The sequence below is a fragment of the Sardina pilchardus genome, chromosome 10 (genome assembly GCF_963854185.1).
Source record: "Sardina pilchardus chromosome 10, fSarPil1.1, whole genome shotgun sequence".
NCBI lineage: Eukaryota > Metazoa > Chordata > Actinopteri > Clupeiformes > Clupeidae > Sardina > Sardina pilchardus.
Window position 1 is genome coordinate 3,722,837 of NC_085003.1, and position 20,043 is coordinate 3,742,879.

Consider the following 20,043-nt stretch of genomic DNA (forward strand, 5'->3'; position numbering starts at 1 on the left):
TAACAAGTAGACCACTAGATTGACTCATTTTGTTCCTTCATACACATTTTAGGATACTTCTACACTGTACAGACATTAATACCATGTAGACATTACTATTTAAATACTGAAATTACTGAATTGTCTCCTTGTCAAATGATAACCTAGCACATACACAATTTGTTTTAGTGTGTATATCTCTATTCACCCCATCCTTGTACTGTACTGTATATCCCTCTCTAGCCTACTGCATGCAAAATCTGGGACGAGGATACCATGGAGAACATGGATTCTGAAGGAAAAAAATCCTCAGTACGTTTGAATATGGCAAAAACTACTTACAGTATCTAATGAAATCTAAACAAGTGCTATGAATCTTACAGTATATCAAGATCAACACATCTATTGGTATTGATTTCAGTATAAAGTGACTTAGCTCTTTCTTGTAAAATCATTTGACTCAATCTAAGAGGAGTTTGACTTGTTTTAGATGTCTTATCCTGAAAACAAGCAAATTTAAAACGAACAAATTTGGCTGCCAGTGCGTTGAGCAAAGGTGTCTTGATAAGACTCCTTAAAATAAGTCAAAGTCTTTCGAGAGAGCACTAGGTAAGTCTCCTCAGGCTAAAAACAATACAAAATATAGCTGCAAGCAGCAATGTGGGGGCCCAGCAGTGCACTAGCAGGAATGGTGTTGCCATGGCATGAGCAAGCACTCACAGAAACTTTGATAGCAACTGTATAAAAAATGGCTGAGATATAAGCTCATCTACTTTATTACAGCGCCCCTGGAGGCCAAATTTCAGAAATCTCCATTCACGTTCTCACAATCAAGTACCAAGTCCCTGTACCAAGGTTGGCTTTAGTACATCAGAGCGCTGCTGAGATACAAGCTCACTTCCTATATTACAGCGCCCCCCTATAGAGGCCAAATGATGCCAATTTCCTACTATGTCATCGCAATCAGGTACCGAGTTTGTACCAAGTTTGGCTGTCATACATCAAAGCATTGCTGAGATACGAGCTCACTTCCTGTATCGCAATGCCCCCTGTAGGGCTCGATGAACTCGAGATGGCCCAAGGATTCAGATGTTACCTCAATTGTGAAAATCCGACAAAAGAGTCAAGGATCACATGCATATATGCATGTCCAACATTGAACTGGTGGTGGCGCTAGAGCCAACGTATCAACGTATATGCATAAGAATTGCTGTGAGTGATTGGGACAGTGTCCTGACTAATGGTGACGAGTTTTGTGATGTTTACTCAAAGCGTCAACGAGATGTTAGTCCACTTCTTGCTTGGCAGTTTCGTCTCTATATTTGATTGGCTGTCACAGACAAACAAAGTTGAAATTGAAAAAATCCACGGACTATTGTGTGGCTCGGTCTGAAGATCATCTCCGCCAAGTTCTGTGAAAATCGAATGAAATTTGATTGACTGCTGAGTTCGGACTAAATCCAATATAGCGGATGTCTAATATGGCGGAAAGGGATGTAATGGGGGTCACTGAACTCCAAGGACTCCAACGGTGCCTGATTTTTAAAAATAGGACGCACCTACTGTATCAATGGTCTGCGTGAATGCAAGTCCAGGTTCGACCAATTGGTGGCGCTAGAGTGTTGAGCATAGAGTTCTGTAAATTTGCAAGTGATTATGGGACAGTCCTGATTCAGTGCACTAAATTTCATAATTTTCGACCGAGCGGTTCAATTTTCGGCCATATTTTGCCCCATTGGAAGCGCTAGAGATCCGTAAATGAGTGTGAGTGGTCAGTGGAGTGTCTCGAAACTTTCTGCCACATTTCAGCACTTTTTAGGGCTGCCATAGACTCCAATGACAGTGGCATAATAATAATAATAATAGGAAAAGCTAGTAACTCAATGGGTGCCTTCGCAGTTTCGCTGCTCGGCCCCCAAATATATTTTTTTATCTTTAGATTCTTAACCTAACATTTTTTTGCAGTGAAAAATGTATACCCAGTTAGCCTATTGGTTTTCTGAGATGGATTCAACATTGAAGAAAAATATATCTGGTCAATTTTACATTTCTTTTGAACAGCTGAGAGCTCTACTGCACTGCAGAGTAATCTACTGCAGACAGACTGAGTTATCTAGTCTAGTAAATGCATTTTATAGATAAACATCCTCACCTGCTTTAAACACACTAATGTAAAAACCAAGGAAATCCTAACACCCTACAAAATATGTTTAAATAGATAAGTATAGATACAAAAAGTTATTGTCTCAACGTTGACCAACTCTGAGAGTTTCACAATGATATCTATTAGTTGTTTTATTACCTTGTTCTCCTCTATTGTGTTGCCGTAAAAATTTTCTCTAAGTAAATAGTGTGCCACAAGAGGAAAACGTTGGGGAAACACAATTTTACGACATGGTGAATGATAATCATATTACTAAAAGTATGAGGACACAAGTAACAAACAAATGAACTAAGAAACTGTCACAGCTGTTTACATGTTCGCATGAAAGTTTATTACAAAAGCTTGTCACTGCTTATTCACTCTCTAGAAGTCAAGGTAAATTTTACAAACCATGAATCATGAAATATATATAAATAGAAATCTTTTTATCGTATTCTGCTGTAAATGGCACTGCAATGAAAAACAAATCCTCAATGCATTTTGACACATGCTCCCCTAAAATCAACTGATTAACCTGTCATTAAGATAGCTACTAGTTTTAGAGTCTTGTAGAAGCATGTTGGCCACATCAAAAAACTTGTGATCATACGCCAGCTTATAGCATATGTAGATATCCTCACAGTGCTGAAGTAATTTCTTCAAGTTTTGACTGGCATTTGGGGGCCTGTGTTGTGTCAACCTAGAAAAAACATGACAATTAATTTTACACCAAAATAATTTCATCATGAAAATTGCACACACACACACCAGTGGTGTGCAGGTTGCCTGAAATGGAGCAGTCATCCACAGGATACCGTAGTTATGAGACATAAAACAATATTTTAGTGATATTCAGGCCATTTGTGGGCGGGCCAATTCGATATATATATATCAATATCAATGCTGTATGAACTTGCCACATAGGCTACCTGTGTAATAGAAGGATGAAGATGGAGACGGTAGAGAAGAGATAATTTAAAATGATAAATACACTCCTCTGGGAAGAGCGAATATGGGAAGTATCTGGAAAGGTTCTTAAAGAAGATGACAGTAGTGCTGGTTAAGCTCTATGCACTTTTTGTGAAGCCGTTTAAAAGCATAACAGCCGCAAAGTCAGACCCTGTCTAACTGAGTAACTGCTTTATATGAGGTGCACTGACCTGGAACAGCTTTTTAGGCTAGACACAAGACCTAATGACAAGTCACTCAGTATAATAATGATACTTTGCCACCTAGCCTACCAGTATATCATGATCCGACACAGGCCATGTGTAGCCTAAAATGTTATCCTACAGCCAGTGCTTGTGAGCATTTGATAAGGGATGTTCATGGGTAAAGGGCACCTGCTGGAATAAATGTTATGGTATACAGACTACACACAGCCATCTACAGTATGTGTAGGCTATGGTAGGTTTGTGCATTTGTATGCGTATGAACGTTACTGGTAACACTTTACTTGACGGGTTCATTCATAACACATTCATAACAGCTGTCATGAACTGCACATGAAGCATTCATGACTGATTCATGAAACATTGACTCAACATTCATACCAACCCTTTCATGAATGTGGAAGACAAAACGTCAAAAACTTGTCAAAATAAAAGTCCAACTATCTGTCTTTTTTATTTTAGCCAACCTGATCATGTCACATCTTAGTCAACGGGGAAGTCCAGTGTCCAGAAGACTTTAGTTTTTTGTTTGTCTGTTTGTTTATTTTATGATAGTAAGCTCTGAAGAATGCATAATTGTCTACACCAATGACTGTATCTATAGATATATAAAACAGCAATGTCCAACCATTCAGAAGTCCACAGATGGTCAGTAGTTCAGTTCCCAGTATGATGAATACCTGACAACCCGTGTAGTAGAGTGAAATTTGAAGTGGACTTCATAAAATATTCATGAGATGTTTACAAACGCTGGAGAGGATTCATAATTAAGCAATAACCCCCGAGAGGCCGTGGGTTATACTGTATAATCGAACAGCTAAGGGGCGTTGTTAGGCACGACGCGAAGCGGAGTGCCTAAAACCCCCTTAGCTGTTCGATTATACAGTATAACCCACGGACTCGAGTGGCTTATTGCTTTTCTAAAACGGTTACTACGTCGATCTAGCAAGATTTCATGAAACGAAGGCACAGCAACGACAATGTAACAATGTATTCATAGATAATCTTTCTTCCGCGAAGAAATATATTCCCTCCTTATGAATGGTTGCCATGCAACAACAAGACGCAGCCACTCTAACTTTTGTACTAGTTTTGTGGTAGTGCATTACTATAGAACGAAATGCGGTCAAGGTGTGAGTTTATCGTGATATTTACAACGGCATCGAACGCGATTCAGCCAATCACAATCAAGGACCGGAACTATCCGTTTTAGAATACCCTGTATATGGATTACTAGATTGTTGGACTTTTATTTTGACAAGTTTTTGACGTTTTGTCTTCCACATTCATGAAAGTGTTGGTATGAATGTTGAGTCATGTTTCATTAGTTACCTTAATTCATTGTGTCTGTGACTTTAAACATTGTATATGCTTTAACTTCAGTAAAGCTTTGTTCCTGTTTATATAAAAGTTTCACATAGCTCAATAAAGATACACTGTATGTTAGGCTACATTAACCACAAGCGTAAATAAGCGGGTTGGACCCCAGAAGGTCATTTTGTCTTAATTAATATTTGTGATTCGAGTTGATTTAAATATCGAGCCACTTGTGATCGGACCTACACACCACTGACTGACACACCCACACCCATACCCACACACATACTTTTTGGAAATCTCCTCAAAAAGACTGGCTTGTAGTGGTCTGTAGAGCTTAAATTCTTCAAGGAACAAGAAGTCCCCTTTGAGGATGATCTTCTGGTACAAAACCTCTGCCCAGTCTGGACTGTAATCATAGGCTTCTGTGACCACAAATACCTTGTAGAAAAAAAGTGAAACAGATCAACAAAATAGAGAATTTCAGATCAGAGCAGTTAATAGCATAATTGACTAATTAATGCACAAAAACTACACCCATGATTTGTTCATTGTTTAGAATAAAAGGAAAATTATTTAAAAAAATGTTGAGGACTCATTTCTACCAAAACAAAACATTAAAAGACAGGCAAAAAGCTTCAGTGTCATACACCTCACAGATCTTAGGCTACATTATTTTCATCATGTCACACATTAGCTGGGTAGAATAGACATTGGACGTAGGGGTGAAGCCACACCCCCTCTATCAACAACTTCAATGTAATACTCCAAAAAAATTGTCTATGTCTGCTGTGTTAATGTTTCACTAGTTCGCCTATCAGTATGATTGTTATGCTTGTGTGTAATGTTAAGAGCATGTTTGGCTAAATAGCAGGCCGTGCTCCTAGAATGCCTGGAGCGGAAATCGCATTAAAACAATGCCCGCTTGCACCTCAAAAGAGCCAAGAGACAGGCCACTACCGAATTACGTTAGCGCTAGCTGAGTGAGTCATAGATCCGCTAGTTTGGAGCAGATGTAGGACTGATAGGCATCCGAGGACCAATGGCCCAGTACTTAAATAAATTGCTAATCAGTCTAAGCAGTGTTTTGCAAGAATTACTGGCCAGATTTTCACATATCTTCATGGAAAATGTAGCACAGGCCAAAGAAAACCCATTCATTTTTATTTTTTTGCAGCAGCAGATCCAACTTACAGGGCATCTCAACTATTATCGCAATGATGGTAAACACGAAAACTGAGTGCCACTCATGATCAAATGAAGAATTTGTGCTTAACATAGTCTGCCACTCATTTCTATTTTTCATATTTCCTTACAACTTAAATAACATATGCATTCACAGCCTGCTGATGTGACCAATTTTCTTTGTGAATGAATAATGTATCATAAATAAATAAATGTTCTTCCTAAAATACTGGGGTCAAACATTTTGGTACCTCTATGTAACCCTATGGGAATTTAACACACATGGATTCATGGATCCAGGATACTATGCATCCTGATAAAGTTCCCTTGGTCTTAAGAACTAAAATTGGCCCACATCATCACACACTCTTCACCATACCTAGAGATGGGCATGGTGTTTTGTTCAGTTTTGTTCAGTTAGCCTATTAGCCTGTTTGATGCTCATTGAGCTCAATGCAAATCAAACCAGCTAATAGGCTAACTGAACAAAACCGAACAAAACACCATGTCAATCTCTAGGTATGGTGAAGGGTGTGTGATGATGTGGGGCTATTTTAGTTCTCTGAACTTAATCAGGATGCATAGTATCCTGAATCCATGAAATAAGTGGCCTTTAAAAATAAATTTACTTACCGTATTTTCCGGACTATAAGTCACACTTTTTTTCATGTTTTGGCTGGCCCTGCGACTTATAGTCAGGTGCGACTTATATATGAAATTTATTAAAAATATATATGATTTTTTTTATTTTTTTTTGCCTGTTGGAATCTATTAAGTGTTAGGCTATGTTAATTTATTAATATGAAATTGTGTTCTATTGCTGGCCTATCTTCCAGTTTCCATTAAATGTTTGTAATTCTTTGAAGCTGAATTTCTGAGCTCCCGCGAATGTTTGCTGGCTGTTGGACTCGGTAAAGTGTTGGGCCATGGTAGTTGTATAATATAACATTAGTGTAGGCCTATTTATCTTGAATTTCCTCATGTAGGCCTATTTTCTTGGACGCTGTGAAGTAAATTTCGAAATAGCCTAAGCCTCCCTCGAGTAGGCTATTTGCTCTGCCGGCTAAATTAGAGTCCAAATCGCCCAAAATGCTTGACTGCATTGCATTCTCCACATTTTTAACTAAATTTTCATGGCCTACCACATCAGCATGTTTGTTCATTAAATCTTTTGCCAACTGCTTAACAATTAAGGTCGGGCTCTGGCCTTGCTCCTTTGCCATTCATCCTTCGTTTGGAGATCCATCCACGTTTTTAAGTTATCTTACTAACAGACAGACAAACCCCGATGAAAACAATCTGTAGCCTAATAAGCCTCCCGCGAGTATTTTGCTCTGCTGCCGACTTGTGACTCCACATCGCCCAAAATGATTGATTGCATTGTCCATATTTTTAGCTAAATGTTTGTGTACAACATTAGTATTTTCCTTCCCGGAATTCTTAAAAAATTTCTTTATAATTAGGCGTCGGGCCTCACCTCAGCTTCCTTTGCGCATTCTTTTAAAACTGCGTCTTTGTATCTCGTGAGTATATCATCTGCTGCCAGCTTGTGACTCCATGTCGCCCCAAAATGCTTGATTGTATTGCACTCTCCACTAGGGGTGTCACGATACCAAAAAATCAGTAGTCGGTGCCAATACCAGTAAAATTACACGATTCTCGATGCCAAATTCGATACTATCGTTAAAAAAAAGGATTTTCTAAAATCCCATGTAGGCTACTTAATGAATTTCTTTATTGAAATATTTGCAGAATACTGAAATATAATTTCTATAACATACAGAGCATAACAGAATACAGTATCCAATTGCGAGCATATCACATAGGCTTACACATAATTAATTAAATCACTTTTCTAATGGATTGTATAAAAACCAACAACTTATCTCCTTTTTATCGCTCTGCTTTCATATAATGTGAATGATTTTTTTTACAAGATGTAAAGTCTTTATTTGAAACACACATACATTCTCTAACTATTTATACATTCTATATGAAATTTCTGATCTTCATTAGCAGCAAACTTTATGCAGATTATAGCTTATTCATATTACAACTCCACCTCTTAAATTCAGCTGTCTGGTTGAAGCCTCAACATTTTGTAAACAAAGTAGCAGGCTAAGCTTATCATACTCTGGTTGGACTGTTCAGTTTCCCCACATGTGTTTAAGTTTCAAGGTAAGCTACTTTTTCTCCTTGGGACAGAACCTTTTAAGTCTTGGAGTTGAAAAACATTGGTATTGAGATGGTCAGTCAACTTGAATGCAAGAGTTTTAATGTCTGCAGCAGACTAGCTAATGATGCTAACCGGATTTTAAACAGCAATTTAGCTAGTCGTCTTCTGTGCGTCATTGCGTTCACGATTGTGAATGTTTTATTTGGATTAAATGTGCATGTCGTGGGCGGGTGTCCATTGAGCACGTACGAGAGCGGGCCAAGGAGAACAAGTTTACTTTTACTGTTTGGTAAAGTTGCACGTATAATCTACAAAAGTTGCGGAAGAACTATATGCTTCCACCCGGGCAGCGTGAGGTGCATCAGTACGACCACGCTTCCAGGAATGATCTGGTTGGTTTTCATGGAGACAGACGCTGTGTGCACGTAGGGAGAGGCTGTGTGTGTGTGTGCATATGTGTGTGCATGAGAGACAGACGCGTGAGTGACAGAGGGAGAGCAGGGAAAGGAAATTCAGCTTAACGAATGTTGCGTGTTTTTCAATACCGTTAAAAAATAGATAAGTAAATAAAAAAAAGTAACGAAACGCAATATGTGGCGGCCTGTGCTGAATCTGTGGCGCATCACCACAAATTAGTCAATGTGTGGGAAACACTGTATTGCCCCCATCAGTTCCGGAAGAGTCGCAGCACCGATGCTTATGCTGGCGTCGGTGCTTAAGGTGCTTCAAAAAAATAGGCATCGTCAGTGTTTTTTCATTTTAGAATCGAGAGGTATCGCAAGTATCGGTTCTCGTGACATCCCTACTCTCCACATGTTTATTCGTGTATCACATCAGCATTTTCATTCACTGAGTCTTTTGTAAATTGCTTTACTATTAATGTCGGGCCCTATTCCTTGCCGTTCATCCTTTGTGTGTGTCGTTTTTCATCTCCTAAGCATTTCACCTGCTGCCAGCCTGTGACTCCACATTGTAAATTGCTTTAAAAATACCGTCGGACCCTCCTCTATCGCCCAGCTGCAGCAGCGTTGTCTTTCATCCTTCCTGCATGTCTTTTTAAAACCACATTCCCCAAAATGCTTGACTGCAAAGTAGGTTATATTCTCCACATTTTAGTTAAATGTTCGGTACCACTTCAGCATAATCTTTCAGTGAATCTATTGTGAATCGCTTTACATTGACGTTCAGGGCCTTTGGAGCTGCCTTCATTATCGCTATTCACTCTTTCTCTTCATAATATTAATATTTTGGCCTCTGTGTCCAGTTACATAGCTTCTGCCTGTTTTTGGCTAAGATTTTGTGGAATACATTTCTAAATGCGACTTATAGTCCGGTGCGACTTATATATGGCTTTTTCCTTTTCATGACGCATTTTCTGACTGATGCGACTTATACTCAGGAGCGACTTATAGTCCGGAAAATACAGTAAGCCATTAAAATCAATTTCCAAAAGATGATTTTATATTCCTCTTTTTAGCCAACTTTAGCATGGGTGCCAACAATTTCAGCCATGACTGTATGTCTGACAATGGAATCACATACTTTAAGAAGAAAGAAAGATGCTCTGAATAAAACTTAAATGGTTCCAAAGTGCCCTGCATGTCCCCCCCCCCCCCCCCCCCCCCCATTTCATGTGACCTTAATTCAGACATTTCCTAGATTTTGGCTGATTTGGCATAGTATGACCTACATGGAAAAGAATACGAGTCCATACCTGGTAACAGTGGGGCAGCTCCAGGATGACTGTCAGCAGCTCTGATTGGTGTAAGTTGATGACACGTTGACTGTGACCATGATTGAGGAGGTGAAGCTGCAGAGTGACAAGCTTAGCCATTTTCACACAACGCACGGCCTGGCGCACACACGAATCCTGCAGAGGCCAGGGGACAGAGAGGATGAGTGAACTATTGAAAAGGACTACATAGTATCCAACAGGCTTTTTACAACCAAAATGTATGCCCACCCTAGTTGCTACAGTGTGACTTTTAAAAGGGAAAGTCATGTAAAACACGTGTTTTGGCCAATGACATGTCTAGAAGCCTAAGGGCACGTTCACAGCTATCTTGGTTTTGGCTCTGACCTTCAGAATTGTTCTGTTTGATGTTAACATTATCTTATCACATCACTTGGCCTCTCTTGGCCAGGCTCACAGGATTTCATGATGTCTCCATATCCTTGCATGTCTAGGATGGTCATTTAGGCCATGGATAATATAATGGCTGTGACATGACTGACATGAAGCAAATGCAGATGCCAGCCAAGCAGGCGATGGCGACTGAACAAGATGAGTCATGAAAAGCTTTTTTGAAAAGCATTGTTTCATTGGATTTATGTTTCTATCTTCTGTCAATACTTTCAGCCCCAATTAATATGTGAGCACGAGCATATCATACACTATTCATCAGTGCCCGTGTTCACAAAGAATTCTAAGGCTAAAAGTAGCTCCTAACTGGCGAATTTAGGAGAAACTACTAAAAATAATGGGCGTGTTACTCCTAACTTTAGGACTCCTATTTTTTTCACTAAAAGTTATTCACAAAGCATTTTAAGCCTAAAAGGAGCTCCTAAGTTTAGGACAGCTAAAAAGAACTCGAGAGGACTTCTAACTCACTAAGACCTATTCACAAACCGCTTTTAGTGGCATTTCACGTTGTGATGTTTTTAAATGAACGTGCGGTTACAGGAGCCGTCATACAAGGGAAATAATTGTGCATTGCAACTAAGGATGCCAATGCAATAATGCCACTGACAACCAAAACCACCATTGCATGTAAACTAAATGTAACGTCTCATTGTGCCTAATTAAATTAAATCGTTTCTCCTCTTAAATTAAAACATGTTGCAAATATACTGCTCCAGTAGTGTTTCATTATGCCTAGGCTATTTGCTTTTCTCTTTATTAATTTAGGCTATGCCAATTTATTCTCCATCCTTCACGCCCGACATAGCACACGCATTCTCACAAGACCTAACACCTGTCACTCAACTCGTCATCGTAGGGGAGGTTTTTGCCATCATTCCCGCGTTATATCAGCCAATCAAGGTGGTCACTTTAATCAAGCTCGGGCATGAGTAATGACGTCAACCATAGCAACGAAGACTCACTATTAGTTTAGGAGTTGTCGTTTCTTTTCTCCTACTAAAAATAGGTCTGAAAGGCTTTGTGAATAACTTTTAAGAGAAAACTCCTAGCTAATATCTGTTAGTGCGATTTAGGAGTACTCTTAGTGCTAAGATAAAAATCTTTGTGAATACGGGCCCAGTTAACTTTCTACAAGAGATTAATTGATTCAACAAATTTAAATGCATATTATTGGCTTCTCCAGCTTTCAGACAGGTTGATGTATTTTGGCACTGATGCATTTGCATAAATGGTAAGAGGCACATTGTTGATTAGTAGTTAGATGGACGTTACAGAATGCAGATGCAATGCTATTAGCTGCATTGTCTGAAGTGTCAGTCATTAAAAATCATGCTCTAGATTCTTTAGTGATATTCTGTGTTTCCCTATTCCCTGGAAAACGTACCACTGCTCCTCTGGTTCTTTTCTCCTTTTCCCGCTTTGGTTTTAAAACATTGTTTGGAAATAATAATGAACCCCCACTATGTATTCACAGGAAATTGCGCTTTTTGGTGTTTATGTTTAAATTCATCAGCAGAGGTAGCTTGCCCCTACCTTCAGTACTTCCAGATAAATTCCATGCAGGATTTTATTTCTGTTTACTCTATACAGTCCATGCTCTCAAACCCAGTGTTGCTAACCTACCTAGGCCATGAAACCAAGGTCTAGCCAAGTGTTGGGTTGCAAGACACTTATCTATCTATTATTACAGTGCATGAAAATGCACTGTACTGTTCTTCCTAGGCTTCTTATTATAGTGCATGAAAATGCACTATACTGTTATTCCAAGTTTTCTTATTACAGTGCATGAAAATGCACTGTACTGTTCTTCCTAGGCTTCTTATTAGAGTGCATGAAAATGCACTCTACTGTTATCCTGTTTCTTCTTATTACAGTGCATGAAAATGCACTGTACTGTTCTTCCTAGGCTTCTTATTCTTCTTCTTCTAACGCTCGCAATTCAGCTTCAACCGTTTAACGTAGAAACTTCATTCAAACGTTGTTGCGTAGGTCTTGCTTATGCCATGTGTGCTTTGTATTTTTCAACTTTGTAACTTTTATACTTTTTAAACTATGAATTAAAAAACGATTTCCCCATAGATTTAACACTGAGCTATTTCCCCATAGACTTAACATTGCTCATTATGACATCACGGCAGCAATTAGAATCTTACGCCAGGTGGCCGGCCACCTGGGCACCAACTGTCAGTTTCTCTGGCTTTAAGCATACAGTCTCTCAGAAGACTACATATCCTGTTAACTGTTTCCTCTGTCCACAACTGTTTCAAAATAAAAGTCCTCACTGCAATAATACACTATTAAATCATTTAACCATTGAAACTACTCAACTATTGAACTGTTCAACCATTCCAACTGTCAGTTATCATCCACTATGCCTCCAGTCAACTACATGAAACCTCCATGTACCTAGCAACCAACATAGCAACCATTAAAATGAAGTGTTTATGACCGTTTCCATAGCAACCAACATGATTATACTGCAGTAACTTCTTGTTTCCTGATAGTGGCCACCATGGATACCCTGGCAACAAATGTTTCAAAATAAAAGTCCTCACTAGGAAGTTAGCTAGTTAGCATGGTTAGCATAGTTAGCATTGTTAGCATAGTTAGCATTTTTAGCATAACTGCAAAAAATCATCAACTAAATTAGTTAATCAACCTGGTTAGCATTGTTAGCATATTTAGCATTGTTAGCATAGTTAGCATTTTTAGCATTACTGCTAGAAATCATCGGTTAAGTTAGCTAATCAACCTGGTTAGCATTGTTAGTAAAGTTAGCATTGCTAGCATAATTAACATTTTTAGCATAACTGCTAGAAATCATTACCTAAGTTAGCTAATCAACATTTTAACATGAATAGAAATCATTAGTTAAGTTAGAGCTGGAATGTTTCATCTTTAAACTGTCTACCTTCACACTATCAACTCTCTGTAAACTATGCAACCACCATGTTTACCCTAGCTACACCTTAGTAACCATATCTACATTATCTATCTATTTTTGCATTTTCATGCACTGGTAATTCCTTGGAATTGCATTTCTAGTTATTATTACAGTGCATGAAAATGCACTGTACTGTTATTCCAAGTCTTCTTCCGCAACTTCTTCTTATTATTCTTCTTCTAACGCACGCAAATCAGCTAGAACCGTTTAACGTAGAAACTTCATTCAAACTGCGTTACGTAGGTCTTACTTAGGACATGTGTGCTATGACTTTTCAACTATGTAACTTTTATACTTTTTAAACTATTAGTTAAAAACTATTACAATTTCCCCCATAGACTTAACATTGCTCATTATGACATCACGGCAGCAATTAGAATCTTACTCCAGCTGGTCAGCCACCTGGGCACCAACTGTCAGTTTCTCTCAGGCAATCTCTCTGAAGACTACATATTCTGTTCCCCTGTATCCTCTGTGCACAACAGTATCCAAAATAAATCCTCCTAATTCCATCCAACTTTATATCCATTCATCTTCTTCAAACCATTCACTCATCCACCCATTCTAAACAGTCTGCCTATCAACATCAATTAGACGTTCTACATTCAACTTTTAAACAATCTACTCTGTCTCAGGCTGGCTCTCTTAAGACTAGCCAGTTAAATTGATTACACCTGTATCTGTATCCACTACTCTCAGTAGAGAGCTGTGTCTCTCCATTCTACAAGAATATAAGGCACATTCCATCCAACATTCTATCCATTCATCTTCTTCAGACCATTCACTCATCCACCCATTAAACTGTCTATCAACATCTATTAAACAATCTGTCTATCAACATCCATTAAACTCTCTGTCTATCAACATTAATTAGACTAGCTACATTCAACTTTTAAATGATTTACTCTGTCTCAGGCTTAAACGTACACTCTGGCGCTCTTAAGACTAGCCAGTTAAATTGATTACACCTGTATCAACTACTCTCAGAGAGCTGTATCAGTGTCTCTCTTAACAAGAATATAAGGCACATTCCATCCAACCTTCTATCCATTCATCTTCTTCAGACCATTCACTCATCCACCCATTAAACTGTCAATCAATATCTATTTACAATCTGCCTATCAACATCCATTAAACATTCTGTCTATCAACATTAATTAGACTATCTACATACAACTTTTAAAGTATTTACTGTGGGTCCCTCTCAAGCAGCATTTATATGTCCTCCCTCGCTCCTCGATCCTCAAGATAGAAGAAGGGCTAGACTATCCCATTGTTGCCGCTCCATCATTCTTTATGTAGATCAGTGAGGAGCGAGACAGGACGCGTAAACGCTATAGGTGCCTCTCATGCAGCGTTTATACGTCCTCCCTCGCTCCTCGATGCCTCAATCCTCACTGATCTACATAAAGAATGATGGGGGGGAAACAATGGAATAGTCTATCCAGTGTTAGTTATAAATCAGTGGGAACGCCCCTCGAGGATCGAGCATCGAGGATCGAGGAGGCATGTTGAGAGGCACCCTATATGAGAGGCACCTTCTGTCTCAGGCTTTAAGCATACAATCTCATTAAGACTACAGATCCTGTTTCACGACTTCCTCTGTCCACAACTGTTTCAAAATAAAGGTCCTCACTGCAATAATACACTATTAAATCATTTAACCATTGAAACTACTCAACTATTGAACTGTTCAACCATTCCAACTGTCAGTTATCATCCACTATGCCTCCAGTCAACTACATGAAACCTCCATGTACCTAGCAGCCAACATAGCAACCATTAAAATTAAGTGTTTATGACCGTTTCCATAGCAACCAACATGATTATACTGCAGTAACTTCTTGTTTCCTGATAGTGGCCACCATGGATACCCTAGCAACAAATGTTTCAAAATAAAAGTCCTCACTAGCAAGTTAGCTAGTTAGCATAGTTAGCATTTTTAGCATAACTACAAAAAATCATCAACTAAGTTAGCTTATCAACCTGGTTAGCATTGTTAACAAATTTAGCATGGTTAGCATTTTTAGCATTACTGCTAGAAATCATCGGTTAAGTTAGCTAATCAACCTGGTTAGCATTGTTAGTAAAGTTAGCATTGCTAGCATAATTAGCATTTTTAGCGTAACTGCTAGAAATCATTAGCTAAGTTAGCTAATCAACATTTTAACATGAATAGAAATCATTAATTAAGTTAGAACTGGAATGTTTCATCTTTAAACTGTCTACCTTCACACTATCAACTCTCTGTAAAGTATGCAACCACCATGTTTACCCTAGCTACACCTTAGTAGCCATATCTACATTATCTATCTATTTTTGCATTTTCATGCACTGGTAATTCCTTGGAATTGCATTTCTAGTTAAACTTCTTCTTCTAACGCTCGCAATTCAGCTTCAACCGTTTAACGTAGAAACTTCATTCAAACTTTGTTGCGTAGGTCTTGCTTATGCCATATGTGCTTTATATTTTTCAACTTTGTAACTTTTATACTTTTTAAACTATTAGTTAAAAACTATCACCATTTCCCCCATAGACTTAACATTGCTCATTATGACATCACGGCAGCAATTAGAATGTTACCCCAGCTGGTCAGCCACCTGGGCACCAACTGTCAGTTTCTCTCAGGCTCCTCTCTGAAGACTACATATTCTGTTCCCCTGTATCCTCTGCGCACAACAGTATCAAAATAAGTCCTCCTAATTCCATCCAACTTTATATCCATTCATCTTCTTCAAACCATTCACTCATCCACCCATTCTAAACAGTCTGCCTATCAACAACATCAATTAGATGCTCTACATTGAACTTTTAAACAATCTACTCTGTCTCAGGCTGGCTCTCTTAAGACTAGCCAGTTAAATTGATTACACCTGTATCTGTATCCACTACTCTCAGTAGAGAGCTGTGTCTCTCCATTCTACAAGAATATAAGGCACATTCCATCCAACATTCTATCCATTCATCTTCTTCAGACCATTCACTCATCCACCCATTAAACTGTCTATCAACATCTATTAAACAATCTGTCTAACATCCATTAAACTCTCTGTCTATCAACATTAATTAGACTATCTACATTCAACTTTTAAATTATTTACTCTGTCTCAGGCTTGAAGATACTCTGGCTCTCTTAAGACTAGCCAGTTAAATTGATTACACCTGTGTCAACTACTCTCAGAGAGCTGTATCAGTGTCTCTCTTAACAAGAATATAAGGCACATTCCATCCAACCTTCTATCCATTCATCTTCTTCAGACCATTCACTCATCCACCCATTAAACTGTCAATCAATATCTATTAAACAATCTGCCTATCAACATCCATTAAACATTCTATCTATCAACATTAATTAGACTATCTACATACAACTTTTAAAGTATTTACTGTGGGTCCCTCTCAAGCAGCGTTTATATGTCCTCCCTCGATCCTCGATCCTCAATGATCTACATAAAGAAAGATAGAAGAAGGGCTAGACTATCCCATTGTTGCCGCTCCATCATTCTTTATGTAGATCAGTGAGGAGCGAGAGAGGACGCGTAAACGCTATGAGAAGCACCTTCTGTCTCAGGCTTTAAGCATACAATCTCATTAAGACTACAGATCCTGTTTCACTACTTCCTCTGTCCACAACTGTTTCAAAATAAAGGTCCTCACTGCAATAATACACTATTAAATCATTTAACCATTGAAACTACTCAACTATTGAACTGTTCAACCATTCCAACTGTCAGTTATCATCCACTATGCCTCCAGTCAACTACATGAAACCTCCATGTACCTAGCAACCAACATAGCAACCATTAAAATGAAGTGTTTATGACCGTTTCCATAGCAACCAACATGATTATACTGCAGTAACTTCTTGTTTCCTGATAGTGGCCACCATGGATACCCTGGCAACAAATGTTTCAAAATAAAAGTCCTCACTAGGAAGTTAGCTAGTTAGCATGGTTAGCATAGTTAGCATTGTTAGCATAGTTAGCATTTTTAGCATAACTGCAAAAAATCATCAACTAAATTAGTTAATCAACCTGGTTAGCATTGTTAGCATATTTAGCATTGTTAGCATAGTTAGCATTTTTAGCATTACTGCTAGAAATCATCGGTTAAGTTAGCTAATCAACCTGGTTAGCATTGTTAGTAAAGTTAGCATTGCTAGCATAATTAACATTTTTAGCATAACTGCTAGAAATCATTACCTAAGTTAGCTAATCAACATTTTAACATGAATAGAAATCATTAGTTAAGTTAGAGCTGGAATGTTTCATCTTTAAACTGTCTACCTTCACACTATCAACTCTCTGTAAACTATGCAACCACCATGTTTACCCTAGCTACACCTTAGTAACCATATCTACATTATCTATCTATTTTTGCATTTTCATGCACTGGTAATTCCTTGGAATTGCATTTCTAGTTATTATTAAACTTCTTCTTCTAACGCTCGCAATTCAGCTTCAACCGTTTAACGTAGAAACTTCATTCAAACTTTGTTGCGTAGGTCTTGCTTATGCCATATGTGCTTTATATTTTTCAACTTTGTAACTTTTATACTTTTTAAACTATTAGTTAAAAACTATCACCATTTCCCCCATAGACTTAACATTGCTCATTATGACATCACGGCAGCAATTAGAATGTTACCCCAGCTGGTCAGCCACCTGGGCACCAACTGTCAGTTTCTCTCAGGCTCCTCTCTGAAGACTACATATTCTGTTCCCCTGTATCCTCTGCGCACAACAGTATCAAAATAAGTCCTCCTAATTCCATCCAACTTTATATCCATTCATCTTCTTCAAACCATTCACTCATCCACCCATTCTAAACAGTCTGCCTATCAACAACATCAATTAGATGCTCTACATTGAACTTTTAAACAATCTACTCTGTCTCAGGCTGGCTCTCTTAAGACTAGCCAGTTAAATTGATTACACCTGTATCTGTATCCACTACTCTCAGTAGAGAGCTGTGTCTCTCCATTCTACAAGAATATAAGGCACATTCCATCCAACATTCTATCCATTCATCTTCTTCAGACCATTCACTCATCCACCCATTAAACTGTCTATCAACATCTATTAAACAATCTGTCTAACATCCATTAAACTCTCTGTCTATCAACATTAATTAGACTATCTACATTCAACTTTTAAATTATTTACTCTGTCTCAGGCTTGAAGATACTCTGGCTCTCTTAAGACTAGCCAGTTAAATTGATTACACCTGTGTCAACTACTCTCAGAGAGCTGTATCAGTGTCTCTCTTAACAAGAATATAAGGCACATTCCATCCAACCTTCTATCCATTCATCTTCTTCAGACCATTCACTCATCCACCCATTAAACTGTCAATCAATATCTATTAAACAATCTGCCTATCAACATCCATTAAACATTCTATCTATCAACATTAATTAGACTATCTACATACAACTTTTAAAGTATTTACTGTGGGTCCCTCTCAAGCAGCGTTTATATGTCCTCCCTCGATCCTCGATCCTCAATGATCTACATAAAGAAAGATAGAAGAAGGGCTAGACTATCCCATTGTTGCCGCTCCATCATTCTTTATGTAGATCAGTGAGGAGCGAGAGAGGACGCGTAAACGCTATGAGAAGCACCTTCTGTCTCAGGCTTTAAGCATACAATCTCATTAAGACTACAGATCCTGTTTCACTACTTCCTCTGTCCACAACTGTTTCAAAATAAAGGTCCTCACTGCAATAATACACTATTAAATCATTTAACCATTGAAACTACTCAACTATTGAACTGTTCAACCATTCCAACTGTCAGTTATCATCCACTATGCCTCCAGTCAACTACATGAAACCTCCATGTACCTAGCAACCAACATAGCAACCATTAAAAAGTGTTTATGGCCGTTTCCATAGCAACCAACATGATTATACTGCAGTAACTTCTTGTTTCCTGATAGTGGCCACCATGGATACCCTAGCAACAAATGTTTCAAAATAAAAGTCCTCACTAGCAAGTTAGCTAGTTACCATGGTTAGCATAGTTAGCATTGTTAGCATTTTTAGCATAACTGCAAAAAATCATCAACTAAGTTAGCTAATCAACCTGGTTAGCATTGTTAGCAAATTTAGCATTGTTAGCATAGTTAGCATTTTTAGCATTACTGCTAGAAATCATCGGTTAAGTTAGCTAATCAACCTGGTTAGCATTGTTAGCATTGCTAGCATAGTAAGCATTTTTAGCGTAACTGCTAGAAATCATTAGCTAAGTTAGCTAATCAACATTTTAACATGAATAGAAATCATTAGTTAAGTTAGAACTGGAACGTTTCATCTTTAAACTGTCTACCTTCACACTATCAACTCTCTGTGAACTATGCAACCACCATGTTTACCCTAGCTACACCTTAGTAACCATATCTACATTATCTATCTATTTTTGCATTTTCATGCACTGGTAATTCCTTGGAATTGCATTTCTAGTTATTTTTATTTATCTTCTAACGTTTTTGTGCGTCCAATTCAGCTTCAACCGTTTAACGTAGAAACTTCATTCAAACTGCGCTGCGTAGGTCTTACTTAGGTGACTTCAGCTATGTATTTTTCAACTTTGTAACTTTTATACTTTTTGAACTATTAAATAAAAACTATTAAAATTTCCCCCATAGACTTAACATTGTGATTATGACATCATAATAGGGCAATTAGAATCTTATGCCAGATGGCCAGTCCAGGTGCAGCAGCTCTCTCTCTCTCTCAGGCTTTAAGCATACAATCTCATTAAGACTACAGATCCTGTTTCATACTTCCTCTGTCCACAACTGTTTCAAAATAAAAGTCCTCACTGCAATAACACACTATTAAATCATTTAACCATTGAAACTACTCAACTATTTAACTGTTCAACCATTCCAACTGTCAGTTATCATCAACTATGCCTCCAGTCAACTACATGAAACCTCCAAGTACCTAGCAACCAACATAGCAACCATTAAAATTAAGC

At 38.2% G+C, this 20,043-nt stretch overlaps 1 protein-coding gene across 1 annotated transcript in view; it reads right to left on the reverse strand.

Moving 5' to 3' along the window:
• Positions 1–2,451: 2,451 nt before the first annotated feature.
• spg11 (SPG11 vesicle trafficking associated, spatacsin) overlaps positions 2,452–20,043 on the reverse strand; it is a 79,147-nt gene continuing 61,555 nt past the window's right edge. Inside the window, exons 38-40 of the mRNA XM_062546598.1 lie at positions 9,687–9,842; positions 4,901–5,052; positions 2,452–2,822 (exon numbers count right to left, since the gene is read on the reverse strand). Of these exons, the coding sequence (XP_062402582.1) occupies positions 2,645–2,822; positions 4,901–5,052; positions 9,687–9,842 (486 nt within the window). The 3' untranslated portion in view covers positions 2,452–2,644. The remainder of the gene's footprint in view (positions 2,823–4,900; positions 5,053–9,686; positions 9,843–20,043) is intronic.